Genomic DNA, 22,292 nt, shown 5'->3' on the forward strand with positions numbered 1-22,292 from the left:
AGTGACCTATTCTAATCGCCTTTTGTCCGTCGTCGTGCGTCGTCCGTCGTGCGTCGTGCGTCGTCGTCGTGCGTCGTATGTCCGTAAACAATTTACGTTTTCGACTTCTTCTCCAAAACTACAGAAGCAATTTCAATGAAATTTTGCACAAACCTTCTAAGGCATGAGGCCAATCAAAATTGTGAATTATATGGTCCCCCATCCCCCAGGGGGCTGTGGGAGGGGCCAAAAGGGGTAAAATTGAGTAAAATTTCAAAAATCTTCTTCTCTACTCACAGATGTGGTAGAATCAAATACTCTTCATAGATAGAAAGGTCTAAATGTCCTTTACAAAAATTGTGAATTATATGACCCTGGGGTCTCTAGTTTCCCCTTGGGGAGGAGGTTAAGTTTACTATAGTTTATATTGGGAAAACACATTTTTGAGCATTATTTGGTCATTTGTAATAGGAAATGAGTCAAATGTTGTCAGAATTATCAGTATGAGATGGCCATTTAATCCTATTAACAAATTTTCTATAACTGACCCCCAGGGGCCTTCGGGGCAGGGTCAAAAGGGGTCAAATAGGCTAAAACTTCAAAAATCTTCTTCTGAAATTCTGGAAATGGTAGAATCAAATACTTTTCATAAATAGTAAGGTCTTGAGGTCCTTTACAAAAATTGTGAATTATATGACACTGGGGTCTCACGTTTCCCCCTGGGGAGGGGGTCAAATTTACTATAGGTTATATAGGGAAAACACATTTATGAGCATTTTTTGCTCAATTTTCATTGGAAACGAGTCAAACTTGGTTAGAATTATTAGCCTGAGATAGCATTTTAACATCATATCCATATAGGTCCAGGCTGACCCCCTGGGGCAGAGGGGCAGGGCCAAAAAAAGGTCAAACAGGCTAAAACTTCAAAAAAATATTCTTCTAAAATTCTGGATATGGTAGAATCAATTACACTTAACAAATGAAAAGGTCTTAAAGTTTGTTTTATAAAAATTGTGGCTAAAACTTCAAAAATTTTCTAAAATTCTGGAAATAGTAGAAACAAAAACAAATAATTATAGATGGAAAGGTCTTCAGGTGTTTTATAAAAATTGTGAATTATATGACCTTGGGGTCTCACGTTATCCCCTGGGGAGGGGTCAAGTTTACTTTAGTTTATATAGGAAAAACATATTTGTGAACATTATTTGCCCAATTTTCAAAGGAAATTAGTCAAACTTGATTAGAATTATTAGCCTAAGATATAGCATCTTAACATCCATATCCGTCCTCGATGACCCCTTAGGGGACCAGAGGGGCAGGACCAAACAGGGTCAAAATGATTAAAATTTCAAAAAATACCTCTAAGTTCACAGGTTTGATGGAAGCAAATACTCTTTATAGTCTAAAAGTCAAATTTATAAATCACTGACCAACCTCAAGGCCCAGCATATAGTGTTTATATGTCTTTAATTTGTTTCATTATTTGTTTCATTATATATTCTATCTCAGGTGACCGTTAAGGCCCATGGGCCTCTTGTTTTTAAATGTTTTTAAAATCTCGAATAGTCTGCTTGAGGAGTTACAATTGCCCTTATGTTATGGTGGTTCTTTATTCTATTTGACAGATATAGAATTATAACAATAGTTCTTGGCCTCAGAATCAAATAAAGGCAATGGCAAGGAGGCATTTAACACATTTTCTGTTCTTTTCTGTATCATTAATTGTCTAAGATTCTTTAATATTTGATTTAAGACCAATCTGTGTTCTTGCCAGACAAACTTGTGGACCACTTTTCAAATACTCATGTTTATTGAATGATACAAATCTTTTTATTGAAGTCCTCTGATCCTAATTTAATCCTTTTAGCAAACACACATGACTTCAGAAAAACACACAATGTAATAATTATGTGAATATTGTAGCAAGGTTATCATGACAGTAATTGAAAATTTAAAAAAAGTTTGTTTTTTCCCTGAAATTATTTGGTGTGTGGAAAGGTTGTACGGTACTGTATAATTTATCTAATGATACATACTTGCCTTTATTTCCTGTTTTGAAATAAACTTCGACCTATATCTGTATGATTCATGCACAAAGTGCACTGATTCGTCCAAAACCGAAATAACTTCCTGTTGAATATTTATAAAAATAAATGGTTCCTTTTGATAATTCTTACGATACAATAGCATGTAAATGACAAATCTTGCCTTATCCAGCCATCATGAATGGTGCTATATATGAATAATTTACTAAAATGAATCAGTCTATGAAAATATGTACGATTCTTATCAATTTAGTAGTTAAATCATCAAATTAACAAAATTTTGTGTCCTTGCCAAAATTTTCCATTTTAGTTTCTGAGATTTATTAGAAAATTCTATCATTCAAAACATTATTTTTGTTTTGTTTTGAGTAATAATGTTTTCATTTTAGCCAGTCAGTTGCCGTATTGGCCAAATAGTTAAGGTGTTTTGAAATATGACCTCTAGCATTCACTAACCTCTGGGTTGTGAGTCCACAACTCATGTAGCCAAAATCCAAAGCAGTCATTCAACTGTTAAAATATGAAATCATACAGACCCCGGTCCAGATTCACTTATAACTGGAAATTCTACTAGTCTTCCTTGTTACTGCAAATAAAAGAATCAAATCGCATGCTCACACAAGGCAGACGGTGCTAACACAATGTGCAATAGTTTAACTTATGAGGCTGTATCTCCTTGTGTAACATGAATGAGAGGTCATTGATGAGTTGGTCTTGGACTTTTTTTTACCTAAGATTAAATTTACTTTATATTAAAGTACCAGTATTTAAAATCATTGTACATATGAATAATTATTTAAGGGTGTATGTGTGCTTGATTACAAATTCTGTATTCAAAAAGGGTTTCAATAGGTCAATGTATTTTGATTGATGATATAGCATTATTTTAAATTTATTGTTTATTTTTATGATAGCTGAAATATTGCTGATAAATTAAATTTTGTAATTTTAGAGGGAGATTTATAAGGTCATGTTATGTGCATTGTGTACAAGAGTTATCGTTGTTTGATGAGATTAACATGTGGTTGTATCCATGACTAGTGTTAAGGTTTGAGATTGTTACATTTGCTTGTTTTGTTCTATAGATTGGACATGAAGAGAGGAATATCAAAGGGAACTTGGTTATTAATTTATATACAAGTTTGTAGTAATGTATTGACAGATATTCCTCAAATTTTTTGTTGATGTTATAGCAGTTTTCTTCCTATCAATTGAGAACATTTTCTTGTCAGGAAATATTATTGTTTAAACACTTGATTACCTCATCGTAAAATGACAAATAGTTTTCATCCTTTTTATTACAAAAGGGGTCAAAGAATATATTTATGCCAACAGCTGTTCCATATTTACATTAACTTTTGTTAACTTTTTTTTTCGATACAAAATCTGTCACAAAATATATTTAGTCAAATGGAAAGCTGCCAATCACAAAAAAAAGCAAAATTATAGATCTTATTTGTACAATTAATTAGTAACATTTTTTTAAAGAAATACATATTTGTATTCAAATCCTATGTCTTAGAGTGTGTTACATATTACTGCTAGTATATAAATCATTTACTGAGATATAGTAATTACATTATATAGATTTCACATTTAATGTTATGATCACATGTGACTGATACAGGGCTGATAAAAATGAATAGCTCAAATCAGTTAACGAAGTCACTTTGAATATCTTGATTAAGATATTAATGAGATCCAGGAAATGGATATAATTCAGCCAACAGTTTCATTCTTATAGATTGGAGATTTTACATGTATATGAATTATGAGAAGTGAGGAAACAATTCAGATGCGTGTGAAGATATTGTGCAGATCAGTGTATATTTTCTGTGAATGCATCAGTGTCCTTTATTTAGAGAAAACCTTAACTTAATCTTCTCCATAGGAAATCATTAAAGCTGTTATGGAAAAAATCTTAAGTTAGGGAACTTCCCTTTACTTTTGTAAAGCTTTCATATTGATAATTTCAAGACAGAAGTTTCCTTATAAGTTAAGGAGTATTGATGAAATGTCTTGTTTGTTTATACATCCTAGCAACTGTGCAAGAATGTTAACATTTATTGACGTTTATGGAAAGGTGAAAATGTTATTTCAAAATATATGTCTAAAGAATTGTACAGTTTTATGTACAAGTGTTGCTGTTTTTTACTTGTGATGTGTATGATAAGTGCCATAATGTTTAACTGTTATATATATACATGTATATGAATGAATTAAAGACTTATCAGTTAATCTTGTACGTAACTGGGGGTCGGCTTTAACACTATGGATATGTATTTTATGACGATGATATTGGGACAAATCTTTATACATCATACTGATTTTCACTATTGTTTTCATCACCAATTATTTACTATTATACAGTATACACTGTACATGTATATGTCTATCAAAGGCATATTCGTTTATTTTTTTGAGAATTATTAAAGGGAACATTTACATGTTTTATGAAGGGAACAGATGATAAGACTACAAATTGGTTGTACCAAACTCCATCTTGAAAACAAGAAGATATGTTTTTATTTTAAATAACTAAACTAGTAACATGTATCTAAGTCATACAAATTGTCCATAAGTCACAATGACAGTTTACAACTTTTATTTAAAACATCCAGCATTAGTGTAGTTAATTTACTGTCCGTCCTTTACTGATTCCCTATATCATCACTACTTAAGGAATCCTTAATTAGGTTTTGCTTTTTTTTGTTTTATTCATCCATCCTTCCATCTGTCCTTTGATAAATTACCCGTTTCATACCTTACCTTTATGTCTCTCGTTCCTACATTCACACATGCCCTACAACTGCACGTTCTGAAAAACCAAATGATGTTTTATTTTGGCTTCAACTGAAAGGCTGTCTTCTCGACAAAAAGAGGGGTGTCGATTTGGGCCTTTTGGTGGCCATGAACGATAGCTTTGATATTTTTTTTACATATATCTAGGGGAAGGTCGGGTCTGAGTCCCTTTCATGTTATAAGTGGTTAAACAGGGAAGCCATCGGAGGGTTCAAATTGACACCCTGAAATAAACGTCTTTTTCAAATCCCAGAATATCCCTAAACTTCGTATCCACATTTGGAAGATAATTTGGAAGCATTTTTGAATAAAAAATATTGAATCATTTCCATTATCAACGGCTTTGCCAGGAGCTGTATACACAATGATTGTATTTTTGTCTTTTTATTTTCGCTTCAATACTTTGTCTCTGTCCATGTGTTATTTACATGATTGTGGGCAAGGGAATAATGTCCATTAGTCCCTTTCTGAAGACAATCAATTTTTGTTTTTTCTCCTTAATGTTATCGTTTCTTCTACTGTCATTGGCGATTCTTATTTCTATTGTAAGTGACATTACGAACCATCTTACTCTGTATGTAGAAAAACAGTGAACATCTCATTTCAGTGTACCCTTTTTCTTTCGTCGTTGTTTTCATGTAGTTAATTTGTTTATTTATTTGACGACACACCTAATAGTTATGTTCTATTTGCGACCAGGTACTTACAGTATTTAAAAAAATACTTGGCTGATCATCGTTAGAGACCTTTCATCGTCAGATACCCACGTTGGATTGCGCTATGCAACACGCTACACTAATTATCACTGAAAAGTGTAACGTATCCTAGTGCAATCAATCGTAGAGCTTCGACGATGTTAACTGATTAAGGAAACTGTTACAAAGTTGGTCATTTTTTAATTTGTTAGTTTTTATGAATATTCTAGTGTACTATTTATTTACCAGTACAGTAAATTTGGGATATTTTTCATGTCTGCATATTCACAAGACAAATTCGTTATACATTTAAGTATATTGGCGTTTCTAAAGTTTGCATTTGTATCAATTTTATGACTTATCTTTGGCTCATTTCATATTCCTATTACATTACACCTGACTTAGCATTTCGCAAACTGCAATCTTTAATGGAAGTTACATTTTTTGATGCAAACATGCTCAGGAAAAAACCCTAGTATTAATGAATTTGCAAGCCACAAAGTAGTCATTTAAAGTCAACATTAGGATGTTGATGTGTTGACTGAGAGGCAAAGTAAGCCAAAATATAACCTCAACCCATTTTACGGTGTAAACGTGTAAGGATATCATATAAAATCATAAATTCTTTTTGTTTACTTCCGATTTTGGAGTCAACCCAAAAATCATGCTCACTGATATGTAACGTCTACGCACTAGCTTTATATTATAAACTGTTTATGTTTCACATAAAACTGTAGTTGCCACAAATTACAAATTATGTATACCTTAGTTTCATTTTATACCAGTAGATATATGTATCTTTGAATATGTGTGCGTGCTAAAAGACAAATTTTAACAAATGGTGCAAAATAGAAAACTATTTTTATGAATCGTTATGATTTGTTGAATAATTGTCTCTTATTTCTTTTGATGAAATTATCATTTGATAATGGAATTTTATTTTGCCTTTACTTGCCATATGTTGCCATATGGTTTGCACAGTAGGACATATTTGTCATACAAGAAATTCTTACCACATAGACATCAGGTTCAATATGTTTGGTGTACATTCTTATTGACTTGATTTGATTTAGATGCTGCATAGGTATCGGGTTTCTGTGATTTAGTACTATATAGGAATATCAATTACACAATTAGTCTTTAAGTAATAACTACAGCATACCGGTCGTTTTCTTCATTTAAATCTTTTCGCATATAGATAGTTGATAAGATACTTTGCATACTGTGCATAGTCTACATTTTCATAATTGTTCATGCCCAGTCTTGACAACAATATGCAAAGGAACATGCAGTATTTCAGGGACACAGAAATCCTTGGGTATTGATACAAGAAGAGTGATAAAATATGTTATACAGGAGATAGCACATCTCATTAATCCCTGTTATTTCACGACCCCATTTAATCTTTGAATTAGGAGAGCTGAAAAATGTTTATTCAGGGGAGATTTTGAGTGCACACATTTGAAATAATACTATTATCAGTATTTTTTTCAATTTGTATTAATTATATATATGTTTATTCATTCATAAACCGTATTTGTTGTGTGTACTTTTTCCACTTCGTAAACCAGTGAAACTACAGAACCAAACGAGTACTCACGTGGTTATGTCTCTCTAATGCTCATCCTGTGTTCTATGTCTATGGCGATCCTATATAATGTTGAAAAGGTGTTATTTTGTTCCGTGTTAATAGTTACAAGTTGGAACAAGAGGTGCTAGGATGAAATATATGTAATAAAATATGGAATATATTTCTGGAATTACAGTGTATTTGTAGTGTTATTCTATCACACATGACAGGGGCACGGGCACGATATTTGGGACCAATCTTCATTGCCTGGGAGTCTCAAAGCAGAATTCTTCAACGTGTCATTTTACACGATACGCGTTTTGTCATCTTCTCTTGACATTAGTGCTGCTTATGATGCAGTGCATGCAAGCTTGTCTTATACAGTCGATATCCAGTTTGGTATGCGCTTTATATTCTATTTTGTCATTTAAGGGGATAGAATATGTTGTGTTGGAGACGAGAACAACTTCCGTCAGTCACTGCAGTCATCATATCCATGTAACAACATCCAGAGCTTGAGGAACATATCGGAAAGCTTTTCATTTGACCAGCTCGACCGTTCTGATGTAAATCCTGTAGTTTTATCTCGAAAGCTACGTCATTTTGTTGTAAATTGGTTTGCTGTGCAAAATCAAACGTTAAGGGTTGTTCTTATGAGGCGCACAACATATAAACAACGTATTGCATATATAAAAACGAATTTTATTTCTTAACCTGTCATGATTTAGACACGACATTATTGGCACTTCAGTCAGTTCAATTAAAGTGAACTTCATGTATATAATATCACAGTCTATACAGTTTATGTATGAAAGCTGGAGTATTCTTCATTTGGTAGGTGAACATTTCGTTATCATCTGTTTGATTAATTATTTCATCATTATTCCAGTCTTAGTGACATGACACCTTAAACTTGCCCATATTAGCCGGGACAGTTAATTTCAATACAATGCTTAATCACAGTCACACAACAGATTACAAATCAAAATGGGACAATTGTTTTGAAGGGCCCGTTTTGAAACATCTGTCATTCAGGCGATGACTTGTATTGTCTCAATACAGGTATCACAAAAAGAAAAAAAGTTGCACTTTGCCGTGAAAACTAAAGAGCTTCCGTCATAACGAAATCACCCACATATTGATTGTGTTAAGAACATGTGTGATGAATGGTCATTCTATTGCACTCGCCAATTATGTATCTGTTGTATTCATTCATGTACTTGAACTTCGGCTTCATCTTCGTCCAGAAGTTCGATGCTGAAGTCGTCTGTATATTTCAGAAACTCGGGGCACTAAAACAATAAATAAAATTCATTAAATTAAGGTTCAAATGAAAAAAAACAAAAAAACAAATAGACGTTTAAATCTACAATCAAAATATGATAAGACCAAATATGAACCAGAAAAAGATTGAACTATACATTGTACTTGTAGGTATCTACAAATAAAAGACAATAGGTAAAACTATCTCTATTGCCAAACATTCAGTTATGATATTAATTAAAACTACATTTTTGCATTCTTAAAGCTGTTCAAAACGTTATCACGCATACCGGTATCTTAAATCCAATAAATATGTTTATTATGTTTACCGCCAATGAAATATGCATTTGGAAAATATTACTAGAATCTAACATGGGCCTGTGAAGTGGACAGGGATATCTCAACCCGAGTGAAAGATTTTGGCCGGTCAACCTGAGGCTTGCCGAGGATTGATGGCCAAAATCTTTCACAAGGGTTGAGATATCCCTGTCTACTTCACAGACCCATGTTTGATTCTTTTTCTCCCATACTTAGTTGAAAAATGGTGAAATTCAACTTGATTTCCAGCTTTTTCGTCACGCCATCATCGCAGGAACGTCGTTTTGCGTCAAAATTGATGACGTCATCTACAATGCGCACCGCAGTTACGCCGCATATATTGATGACGTCACGTTATTGTCTAGCGCGTGTGAGCTGTCTTACACCCCGTGTAAGATAGAGATATCTTTTCCCTAGCAACCATGGGATATCCCTGTGAAGTATGGGAGAATATATGACTCTTTCATATGTACATATGTAGGATAGAGCTATTCCACCCGAGGGTACAGAATTTTGGGTCAGAACCGAGGCTTGCCGAGGTAAAATTCTGTACCCGAGGGTGGAATAGCTCTATCCTACATAATTTACATATGAAAGAGTTATTTTCTCACATTGCTTGTCGAATTACTTGCACGAAAGTTGAGGCAGCCATTTGTAATAAAATCAATTAACTTCTTAAATAATCGATCGATTTTAAAAATAAGAACGCCATTCGAAAGAACTCATCAAAGTTTGGTTTATATTGAAAATATAAACAAGAAATCTTAGGTAAAACGGTTTGAAATGCAAATTAAACAAATGAAATGGTAAATAAATCCGACAAATCAATCGAAATAGAAGAAAAAATGACGTCAACTTTGGCTGACATGACGTCATCTCATTGTTTTTTTTCAATTGTGACGTCACAGCTATGTAAGATAGATTTATCTTACATAGCTAGCTATGTGAGAAAGTCAAGTCTAATATCTTACCGGTATTTTCAATAGCCATTGCCATCCCATTCCTATTAAACAATACCATGTCTGAAAAGGATAAGAAACATGATACATACATGTAGAAGAAATACACACTTTATATACAAAAGAATGCTAAATTTAAACAAAAACGTCCAATATTTGTCGTAAGCGAAACGAGGATCGAGAATGTCCTAACAGTTACAGGGAGGTAATACATTACAAAGTATACAGTATGTAGCGAGAAGGGTGGTCACTATAAGCAGGTTTATAATTTTAACTATTGACATTAATGAAAGATAGAGATAATGACAGCGATGTCAAGTATAATGGGGCATCCGCAAACCAATGAACACGATTTTAACCTTGTATTGTCAGCTTTAAGGACGGTCGTTTTAAAGATCATAAGTTTTACTTTACTTACCAAGTATGCCGTGAAAAGTATGTAGAATAGTAAGATGATCGTTATAAGGAGGTACATGGCCCAGTGTTGTGGTAGATCGGGTATATACACGGCCACAAAATACAGGTTTATACCTATGACCACTATAGACAGTACACTGGTGAGGATCTTTGTTACTCTGAAACAATAAATACGTCAATATATTTTTATCACCACAGCTCTGGAGATGAATTTCATACAAATGAATTAAAGAGTGATTAGTTATCAGAATAGCCCATATATTCCATTTAAAAAGAAATGAACTTAGTCTAACTCAGCAATAACCTGAAGCATGGTAAATGATAAACATTTGGACACAAAATGTACATATCTCACAAAAAAAATATATATTCATAATGTTTTCCTGTGTATGTTTTCCCTTTTTAAATTAGTTGACAAAACCCTGAAAAAATAACGAAAACTATTTTAGTAAACTCAGAAGCAATCTTGATCAGACTTCCGTAGACAATACTTACAATCCGTTTTTAAATTCGCCCATGAGTTTTTCGGAGTTGGTGAAGGTAAGGATTGGAATGAGAGCGAATGGTAACTGTAGACTCATGAGAACATTTAACAGATCATTCATATCGGTCAAGTCCCCTATTCCTTTGTATATAGCGATGAACACAGTCGGTAAAATGGCGATGGACCTTGTAAAGAGCACTCGCTGCCATCTCTTCCACGTTAAGTTTAGAAATCCCTGGTAGTTAAACACATACGAAGTATTTTTACATCCATGAAATTTCCTTAAATGACTATTTTAACTTTAATTCTCTTCCATCTTTATATCTTATGGTATTGATTGCCATTAGGAATGCTACTTTTTAATTCAATTTGTCAGGATTATAATTTATAAATATTGCAGAGCACACAGCATTCTTTCAGCATTTACCACTTCTTCTGTCTTTTTCGCTTTCTATACTTTTTCCTTCTTGAAAATACACACGCACAAATAATTATAATTATTTTCATTGCATATGTTTTACATAGGGATAGCAAATTTGAATTAGATTTCCCCATATATGTATTAATGACTGTAACACAGACATAAATGTTACTCACCTCCATGGCAAACTGACCAGAATAAGTACCGGTCATTGTAGAGCTCTGTCCAGCGGCCAATATTCCTACTGCCCAGATATACATAGCGGCGATGCCATATTTACAACCTAGATATATCCCCTGTAAATATAATGTATTTTTGTTAATAAATTCATTTTTAAAAATGGGAGGGGCATACACATTAAGGATATAACAGGTTCCAAAATGTAAAAAAATGTCAAGCGTGTTGAAATTTAAAAAAAAAAACATTTTGAAAAAAATGTTACATGTATTTTCGAATGTAGTCAGTATATCACATGAATGACACGAGTGAGAAAAATGTATTCACGATATCATATGTCTTCACATATATGAGAGATACAATGTAACAATTTTCAGTTTACCCCTCTGTATATATCAACATCAGCCACCACGTGCGAGTTCTGTTGGAAAAAAGGACAAAAGCCTTAATATATTAATCGTATGTAGCAGATAAAATACTGTAAACACAACTTCTGGCATTTTTAGCGACATCATCAATGAACTCAGTTATTATTATTCAAGGTTATTTTATCAGTTAAAACATGATGGCTATACTGTACATACTAAAGTTCTGAGAATACTTATGTTTGCTGAGAACAATCTTATTTAGTATTTCAACGATCATCATTTCCATGTACGCTTATTTTCTATTAAAACCACCGATGATCATGAGATATTCATGTAATGCAACAATTTACGTACGTTAAATAAATCAGAATACCGGCTGTTGGCACTCGTACAGACGTCATACTGCCAATGGAATATGTATTTATTAAATTGTTATCAATAAATGAAGATACTTTCTACATCAAAGTATCAAACATTCTTTCATTAAGGAAAAGCATATCTTAATACTTGATACTTAAATTTGAACACCCGAATAAAATTCTCAACAAAGACCGCTATTTTCTTATTTAGAAATAATCTACATATAGTCCAATATGGCTAAATAATATAATATAAACCTTTAATGTTAATCATCATATTAACTACATAAATGTCTCGCAAACTTTCACCATTTAGTTTGCAGCAATAATGCATCATCAATGAACTTTGAAGTTTGAGCATATATTATATTTAGGAAACTTTTAACGTAAATTTGAAACCAAATTGTATAAATAAATAAATAGATAAATGATAGATATATTTACAATATCTTCTGATGATCTGCCGTAGAACCCCTCAGCAAATACAGCAGTGACAAAGACGTTGATGAGGAAGGAAACGAACAACGCTATGGCAGCCTCGATAAAGAAGTACATATTGGCTTCACTGACAGCTTCTTTCATTTTCCTATTAACAGCCCTCGACTGTGTGAATGAGAACAAATGTAGAATCAATTCAATCAAAAATCATCTATATACGTATGGGCAACATATAAACATAAAGAGATGAAAAACATGAAATAAAAGTTTCAATATAGGATTAGCTTTCACTATGAAAATGTCGATAGTTAATACAAAAAAAACCCAGTGCTATGTACGTGTCAATTCCCTTCGAAAATACAGCGACTAGGTACTCAAGAAGGCCAATGACGCAGGTTTTGCGAGACGTGCTTTAAATGTTGAAATTAGAAAATAAGTTTCCTCTACTGACTTGCCTTGACTAGAGCTGAATGAAGGTAAATATTATGAGGCATGATGATTGCTCCGACGATTCCGATACCTTGCAGCAGTTCATCAGATCCACAATTTTCACAGTAGGGGAAGAACATTCCTTTTAGGACGCTTGGCTGGTCTGGTGCAGCTACAATATACTAAAGTACTACGGAAAATCAGAGGAGAAGAGAATACAACTTCAACCTAACTCCCCGTGTCACAAATGTAAATATCCAATGCATTGCTATTAAAATATGAATTGTACAGATAAAGGCGCTGGTGTCTTCTATGTGTACCGCTTCGTAACCAAAAAGGACAAACACTGTATACTGGTATTACAGTATCCCTTATAAACACATTACATTTATAGCCATTCTCCAAAGTCAAACACTGCCTATTTAAAGGCCCAATATCCGTATCTTTCTTATTTTTTCATGATTTAGAAGAATGTTGAAAAAAAATCCCGTTGTAAATCATGCAGAAACAGGACTAAATCAAAGTCGAGATGAGCGATAACGATTCGGAATATTTTGATAAAAATCAAATAATTATTAAACATCGCTAGGTGGGTCCCACTTAGTCAAACAAGCCGAAGTTAGCCGACATTGTAACGTCGCTGCCGAGAACGTCATGTGACTACCGTAACTACGTACCGTCTGTCCGAACTCTTCCGAAAACGGGTCATGAACTTTCTGACTTCCGTTCGGCAATAATCGTAACTTCTATGGCGACCATTTTAAAATAAAGGCATCTTTACATGTATCGACTTTCAACAACTGCTGTACCAAAGTTATTAAAAAATATTAGAAACATTCTTTAAGATATCTTAATTTCAACTACATCTACAAATACTAACAATATCGGAGTGGAATTCAACTTGAAATTTTGTTGATAGTTACGTATAGTGTGTGGCTTTAATATGCATTTCTATGGCGTGTGTGGTACAGCCCTTACCTCGTACCCGAAGCTGACGGACATGATGGTAATGAGGAAACAAAAGAAAGCCTCCAGCTTCCTCAGTCCGTACCGGTCCAACAGAAGAAAAGTGAAGGTGTCAATGATAGTGATGAGGACGCCACCATATAGAGGTATTCTGAAATTAAATTGAAAAAAAAAATGTTGTAATAAAAATATCAAAATGATTTTATTGTAATGTTTACAGGGATTTTAATAGCCAAATGGTTCAGGTCAAAATCTGAATTCAACATGGATTGCGTTGAAGAATGATGAGGTTTTGTGATACGTCACTGGCATGAAATTATGTTAGCAATTAAAACAAAAAATCAAACAAAGCAAAGATTTAAAATTATTGATTTATTTATTTATCAATTTATTTATTTTTAAAAGAAATGAACGTTCTTGATTATTTTAAAGAATTTAAAACACCGACATTGGTTTGGGAGGATTAATACAAGTAATGAACAGCTTCTATATAAACTATAATTTGGATAAACTATTGATCGCTCTATGTGTACTTACACACCATTGGATAAACTATTGATGGTTCTATGTGTTCTTACATTTCATTGGATAAAATAGTGATAGCTGTAACATTGGATAAAATGCTGATGGCTCGATATGTGTACTTACACACCATTGGATACAAATTATGGTTCTATGTATACTTACACTCCATTGGATAGAATACTAATTGCAATAGCTGTTCCAATGACTTCCTGTATATCAGACCCTAGAAGTACACAAAAATTTAGGTAAAGTGGTGTAGCAATCACACATATCATTAAAGGCCCACTACCTTTCCGGAGCAAAATATAAAGATTTCTTAAAAACATTGATTACCTCAGAAAATATATACCGATGGCCTAAGATGAGGTTACAACACCAAACAAATGCAAGATTTCCTGCGTAATATATGATAACAATGGAGAGTCATTTCGCTGTTTTACCGTTTGCCGCAGTGATAGTCAACTACCGCGCGGTATTTAGGACGACGGGGGAAAACATAAGACGACCCGCGTTATGAAAATTAACATTTTATTTATTTTAATTAAATTGTTTAGGAGGTGATAATAAGTGTAGTATTAACGTTAAGTTAATAACTTTTGCCACTCTACAAAATTATTAATCTCGTTTTACATTCCCATTTTAAAAATCAAAAACCGTTTCGGAAAGGTAGTGGGCCTTTAAGGAATGGATTTTTATTTTGTTAAGGTTATGAGGGTATAATGATAATGGAGCACGTGTAAATTATAATTTACACGTGCTCCATTATCATTATAACCTCAACAAAATAAAAATCTATTCCTTATATTTATAGTTTTTCACAAAATGAAGATGATTCATATAATTCAGTTGCATAATTTTTATATTTAAATACCCTTATTTTTTACTCTGCCGTCATCGTCAACGAATTCGATTGAACAGCTGATTGGAATCGAGTCATTCATTTGTTCCCACCAAAAGTGTGGGTTATGACCTCACGTTGCCACGCCAACGACTATTCCCGTAACAATAGAATCGCCGCACGTGTTGTATCATCATTATACACTGATAATGATTATACTAGAAAGCAAGGTTATTGAGTCCATGTCAGTGCAAACTGTAAATATATACGCATAACTTTCTTTGACTGAAGTCGATACTTTTGTTTCGAGAGGTCTTCTTTAAGAATTTTGTAAAGAAACCCTAATATATTTGTGATCAGAATGAAGTCACTATTACGACTGTAACATGAGTCAACTCCCATTTATGACCGGCTAGACAAACCACGCATTCTACGCAGCATTGTGTGGATTTAGCATATATTATAAAGAGGAATGCAATGTCACCTATGATTGCGATCTCCACCATTACCCACAGTATAACACGGGGTACTTTAGGATAACGTTTGAAGCAAATCTCGGCCAGATGTAAGCCAGTCACTACGCCCAGTCTGGCCGCCAGTCTCTGCATTAGGAGTCCTAGGACGGTCGATATCATCAGTACCCATAGTAACTGGGATAACAAAATAAGAGTGCGTTAATAGGATGTATGAAAAACAGTAACAAAACAGCAAATTCTCATGGCAATATAACACACTAGCGAAGAGAAGGAACAAGTCATGATCATGATAAATTTTAAAATGATATACGAGGACCGTCTACATGATTCTTTGGTTGAGAAGAGGGGGACATGTTCACCAGAAATTACCAGCTTGAGTATGTTTTAAAACAATAACTTCTCCGGAGGTTAAGTGTACGATTTTTAAATAGGTCATAAACCTAATGGGCCTCTGTTTTTTTTATTACTTCGTGAATATTGAGGTTTATTTTTTTATACAATTCAATTATATGCGTAAGCGGTTTGTGGTTGAGATGATAACATGAATAAGGAGTATCCTGGGAATCGCGGATGGGATAATCCCCGATAAAGTATTTACACAACTTTTCCTAAGTAATGACTGTGTGACAAGATAAATAATTAAGTGGAAACTCATCCTCATATACCACTTTGAATTAACTGCTCATATACACATCTATGTCGAGATTGCTAATGCAACCGTATGTATAAATGTACATATTTGTGAATATTTGAGAAATTAAACCTTCATTTACCAACATGACGTTTAATGTTTTGATAAATACTAGTGATAGAAAGGAATACTACTTGGAAATAATTGAGTTAAATGATATAATGACCGCCATACAAGTTTTATGTATAATTCTCTCCCATTATCAAGACTTTTGGTCTTTATAATTACTGAAGAGTCATGGTAGGACGATACATTTGATGCGAATTATTGAAAAGAAGATATCGCATAAACAAAATGTGTCCATAGCAGCTACTCTCTATTAAAATTTCAAACGCGAATTGTGGTTTTCAATATTACGAGGTCCTCTACGATGAATACATAAGAAGATGAAAAAACTCACCTTAAATTGGGCACTGGCACCAGCTCTGAGGTCCGATTCCACATTCCCCGGGTCCAAGTAGGCTATGCTCATCAAAAACCCAGGGCCCGTGAAGGCCCATAATTTACGGAAACTGAAGCGCGTCTAAAATAATAAAAGAAATATTACATTTATAAAAAAATGTCCAAAATAGTCAATCGCGTACACAAAATATATCAACTTTAGTCTGTTTTCCTTTCGAGATGCAACAACTTCATTAAAATTAAAGACATAAAACGTTTCATAACAAACACACTTTATCGAAGGCTGATTTGACGCAAAAAGTATGCCTTGGTATTATTTATTTAATTGAATTCTAAAGTTTTCCTGATTAAATCAGTATTCGACAATTCATTAATATATAAAATGGCATTTAAAACATGCGTGACCAGTATTACAATACAATACAATAATATCTTTATTTATTACATATATAAACGAGAAAAGAACTGAAATGTATCGTTTAAAGTGAACATGGGCATACAACAAGCTGATCACCTCAAGTTATGAACCTTGGCTGGTGTTGACTTACCCCATCAGGCTGTGGAACAGCTACCCGTTCATCAAAGTAGGTCGATGCATTCGTATCATTACTGTTCTTTTTAACCGTGTTCACAGACACAGGCGACAGTTCTGCCATCTCGTTGGGTAACTCTACAGAGAAAACATTTTATAGATGTAAATTCCACAAAAAATAAGATATACTAGTTCTTCTATAACATCTGCGTTGGCTGGTATGCAATCCATGAAAATGCTTGTAAAGTTTTTTGCATTTATCGATATTGACTGTGTACACATTGATTTTGTTTTCTAAACAGTTAAAGCTTAGAAGCTGCTACAAGTTGTTTCTGCTTGTTACCAAGGGATACGCACTCAAATGAAATAATGAAGAAGAACATTTATCCGTAAGTATCAATATTTTAATACACAAGATATTTTTTTTCTAATATTACCATTAAGGACATACATAATGTATATATTTTAATAATGAATAAACACGGCGAACATGCAAATCTATAACTTGATAAATACGCTCTTTATCTAATCTAGGTTGAAGGCCAAACATACATAATCATATACACTTTAAAAACCTCAGATAAGGTAGAGATTATGTATCCGAAGCAGAAATAGATTTACGCTTATACATGTTTGATAATTAAGCGTGTTTCTGGCATATTTTGTTGCGATCTATTTTATTATATATAAATACGTTATCTATATAGGAGGTTCACTAGCAATATAGGTTACGTGAATCTTGTGAACTATTGATCTTGTCAACCTTCTGAACGTTACCTTGATATTTGTTTGGTCGAAATATGGAGCTATGCTTATTGCCAATTGTTTGAGTTACCCCTACTAAACGATTATCCTTTATACCTTCAGAATGTTACATTCAATGAGTTACCCCTTACTCCTTCTAAACGGCCATCATTCTTTACCTTCAGAATATTACATTAAATACTGTATATTTACGTTTTGTAGGAATCACTTAGGATGACGATAGACACGGCTGACTGACGCAGTCAGTACCTTCCGGTAGTCCATGTGCTCATTTGTGTTAAAACATGTAAATTATCAAATAAAATACAAGGCGAGCTTAAAATATATATACTCTTTAAAATGTGTCTAGCCAAAATAACCAAACGTTTTAGTCATCTTTGTTTTCAAACGTCACATTTAAGACGTAATAAGTATTAACGAAATGAAATATATGCATTGAAGTGAATTGATGAACGCCCATTATAAGTGAAATACCATTTGTTTACTAATAATAGATAATAGTACTAGGCCACCCCCGTATCACTGTGTGAGCTGTATAGATACATATTTATCGATAACCGAATATAGATATGTATTACCTCTGAGAGACAATCGGACAGAATACACAACCTGTATTGCGGTCGTGATAACGCTAGACAACATAATCTGATCGATAAATACATGTATATGGCAGTACTAGTGTTATGTATATGGTAGTGATAGTGATAGAAAGTTATTAAAATACCATAAAAATATTGTAATTTACAATAATTAGGTAATGTTTTAATGCAAAACAGATGCACCATTATCGGTTAATCGATTATAAAGAGAAAAATATCATGACTGACAGAAATTAAGCATTATATAAAATAGTAAAACATAGTAAGTATACAAACTATACAAGTACAAACTGTTGCGAGATACAATAAAAATGGATCATTAAAATCAGTATACACTAATGCAATCATGAGGTCACAGACTTCTTACCTTTTTCAGATTAAAATTCATCTAATCCGCAAACACTAATAATATAACGTTTGAATATTAGCTGTCAGAACACGGTGTGTGCATATGTAACGATGTGATGACACAGTCACGTGTTTCTGACTGTGAGTGTGGATAGTGACGACTTAACAAAAGTGTATACACACACTACCGTTTATGTCGGTAAATGTGAGTATACTGAAATATAAAGTCCTTCGCCAATACTTAAAAATCATTCATATATGACAGTTCCACATAGGATTGGCGAGAATGACATATAGGAGAAAGGTCAAATATGGCATTAATAGTGGTCATCCTCATCGCCATATAAAGTTATTGTTTATTACTGAAGTCAAAGGCTCTACAACATGCATTACACCAGAAAACAACCACAAATACATAACATTAAAATTCAAGAATAAATACTATAATGTCAATAAATGAGAAAACCCATTAATGAATTATCAAGAGACGCTTAACTAAGTATAACGAACAATAACTTATATAACATGTATAGTAATCTTCCTTATAGCTACATGTATAAATATTGATATATGAAAATAAATCATTGCCTCTCAGATGGTAAGATAATATACTTAATGTAAATAATAATAGGCAAAGATCACACGTGGTTGAGAATCTAATAATAATAGCAAAGAGTGGAAAGATAATGGATAATAATACAAAACTTATTTATCAAAAATACTTTTTAGCTTACTTTCCATTATCGATGAAGTTGCTGCCAGCGACTTTATTTCTTCTGTTGACCTTGCTCTGTTTGGTAAAACAAACTTATATTGTTACATCTCACAAGAGGAACGTGGCTATTACTACAACACATTTAGAAGTTACTTTCGTTTTTCTCAGTCGATATGATTACATAAATAAGCAATCCATCAATATCAAATGAAATATAGACTAAACTGTAATACCATAACTGAATGTTCATTAACTAGACTTTAAATGTATATTACAATAAATATTTACACAACATCCAGATTCGCACTCACCGGCAATTATAGCGGAAATATTATTATTTAAGCTTATGAAATGCGCTGACGCTGCACTGGTTTAGATTTTCAGAATTGACCACATCGTCTTTGTACCCACCTTTCTAAGACATAATTAGCTTCCTCGTTTAAAGCACAATATTACAACCAGAAAGAATTCAAATCGTCAATGAGTAAACATTTTGTTATCTTTCACATGGATATTTGATGGTACGATTCATGGTTTGAATACTAGCTTAGCCTGGTCAACTTACCACATTTCTGTCATCAACTATGCGTGAAGTTGCTATTGCTACAGTTTAAAAGTCAAACGAATGCCCCACTATGGAAACCGGAGATAGATTATCCGCCTATATAATAAAAATATTATTTGCCGTGCTTATTTCAACGTAAATGTATATATGTCAACCTGACGAGTTTTCATTCATATGTCGAGAGGCTGGTATCTTAGTACATACGAACTTGGGGCAACACAAGTGCATATTTGATCCCGGCAAGGCATACGTAACAGTAGAATGGATAACGTCGGGCGTTCTTACTCATGTCGAACATGCATGCGTGCTGTTTCAACAAACGCTTTGTAAATGCAGCCAATATTTTTGTTCTATACACTGCAAATATAGCAGAATTGATTAGAGCATTTCATTAATCAATGGGTATTCTGTGTACGACCGTCTTTCGAACAACGTGGGTTAAAAAATAGAACATATTATTATCAATGTCTTTATAATTATAAAAGCATACAGTACTATTATTTCCCCTACCTTTACTCATGACTGAAGTACACATGCTTACTCATGGTAGTATACAGAGGGAAACAAACATTTTAAACTTTCGTCCATTACTGTAGGCAGTTTTATGTTTATTACACTGTTATTTGTAAAACTCGTTCAGCATGAACAGATATTTGAACTCTACCTATTGATCGATTATGGAGTAACAGAGGAGTAGCATTATCTTCATTTCACTTATTTGCTCCTGTTCTTGTCATCGTTCCATTGTCTTTATAATGTGACTCAAACTGGGATGTTACAAGGTCTGAATTGGAGAACAAACTCCAACTACACGAATATCATTAAGGAGGAACGGTGAGTTGAAGAGAAAAGAAGTAGATCTGTATAGGGACCTCTTGTTTCTAGATATTGCAAAACAATGTGATACCATCTCCATAATAGAGCTGACAATGAATTCCAATGGAAGAATGTTGCGTGGAAGCATATAAAAGGAAGTTTTTGCATCTTCACTAATAGAGTATTTGCAGATTATTCCCCTGTCACGGCTGCATGAAGAATATCGGGCTGGCCTATGCCACCGACGAGACGGGCCACTGGACATAGTGGAAGTCATCATAGCCACCTCTACTAATGTCATATGACTCACCAGTCGAAAGATAACTGTACATAAGGATAAAACATATGAAGAGGCTTGATACCACCTGAAGACGTCAACATAGGCTTTACAGTCAAAGAACACTAGTGGCATACTTAAGCAACGAATGTCACAGACCGCTAAATATCTAACATATGTAAGGCATTATTAGAATGCTGTCTGCGATATAACCAAATATATAAAGGTATCAAATTGTATGGTTACCTTTGTTAGATAAAATTTGATTTGAATTAATAACGAATTTCAAGCCGAGAGAGAGTTACGTGTCCCAACCAATGACAAAAATGAACAGGATTAGAGGCCGCAATCAGTGGTTGAGCTACCATTCGTTAAATTATGGCGTGGCAAAAGATAGTCTTTGGATTACAGAAAGAGTGTATATAATATGCGCCTGTACTCAGGTGAGTATACCACCAATGTTTTGTTTTTCTTTTTATTATTGTCCATATCCGTTATTAATATTTTTAATTTGCAACTTTCCCTTCATACAGTTATCACAATATTACTTTCACTGTCGAGTCCTCTGTATTGTATTGTTAAGTACCGCAGACTGACATTACTTTTAAGTTCTACGTTGTAATTTTTAAATGTGTTAACTATTTTCAGCAATTTTCCTTTCTCTTGTATATTGTTCGTCGTGACATTCGGGCGATAGACAATTTCAAGCCTTCAAACGAAGAAAACAATACCTGTACTTGTACTATTTGTACATTGTCATGAACGCAAATGTAGAGTTAAACGTGATACTTACCACCTCCCCCTCCTCCCAAAAAGACACTTTCCTAATTGCGCATGACTAGCTTACAACATATATTTACTTCTTTTTTTGTTTCTGTAACAGCTTACTAGTAATCCAATCACCATGGATCCCCAACTATGTACATGTATTATAGTCTACTTAAGATAAAAGTTCAATATGACGGAATTTATTTAGATAACTATGGTCATTCTGCATGACATATAACCCGTAAATGTGTAATACTTATGTTTCCACCAAACTTGTTCTTGCTT

The 22,292-nt window shown here is 33.5% G+C and overlaps 1 protein-coding gene across 3 annotated transcripts; it reads right to left on the reverse strand.

Moving 5' to 3' along the window:
* Positions 1-7,777: 7,777 nt before the first annotated feature.
* Positions 7,778-19,748, reverse strand: LOC138314692 (natural resistance-associated macrophage protein 2-like). 3 transcript variants are annotated; one of them, XM_069255167.1, is made up of 15 exons: positions 19,601-19,748; positions 17,171-17,292; positions 16,621-16,743; positions 15,538-15,703; positions 14,378-14,438; positions 13,703-13,841; positions 12,751-12,906; positions 12,302-12,460; positions 11,853-11,900; positions 11,513-11,551; positions 11,130-11,249; positions 10,544-10,767; positions 10,050-10,206; positions 9,644-9,694; positions 7,778-8,383 (listed from the first exon to the last, which is right to left on the reverse strand). In XM_069255167.1, exons 1-15 carry the CDS (start codon positions 19,605-19,607, stop codon positions 8,300-8,302), a joined length of 1,656 nt encoding a protein of 551 aa, XP_069111268.1. In that variant the 5' UTR covers positions 19,608-19,748; the 3' UTR covers positions 7,778-8,299. The 3 variants fall into 3 exon arrangements, with proteins under 3 accessions (XP_069111268.1, XP_069111269.1, XP_069111270.1); XM_069255168.1 differs by lacking the exon at positions 19,601-19,748 and adding an exon at positions 18,886-19,004; XM_069255169.1 differs by lacking the exon at positions 19,601-19,748 and adding an exon at positions 18,112-18,243.
* Positions 19,749-22,292: the final 2,544 nt, after the last annotated feature.

The sequence above is a fragment of the Argopecten irradians genome, chromosome 2 (assembly GCF_041381155.1).
Source record: "Argopecten irradians isolate NY chromosome 2, Ai_NY, whole genome shotgun sequence".
Lineage (NCBI taxonomy): Eukaryota > Metazoa > Mollusca > Bivalvia > Pectinida > Pectinidae > Argopecten > Argopecten irradians.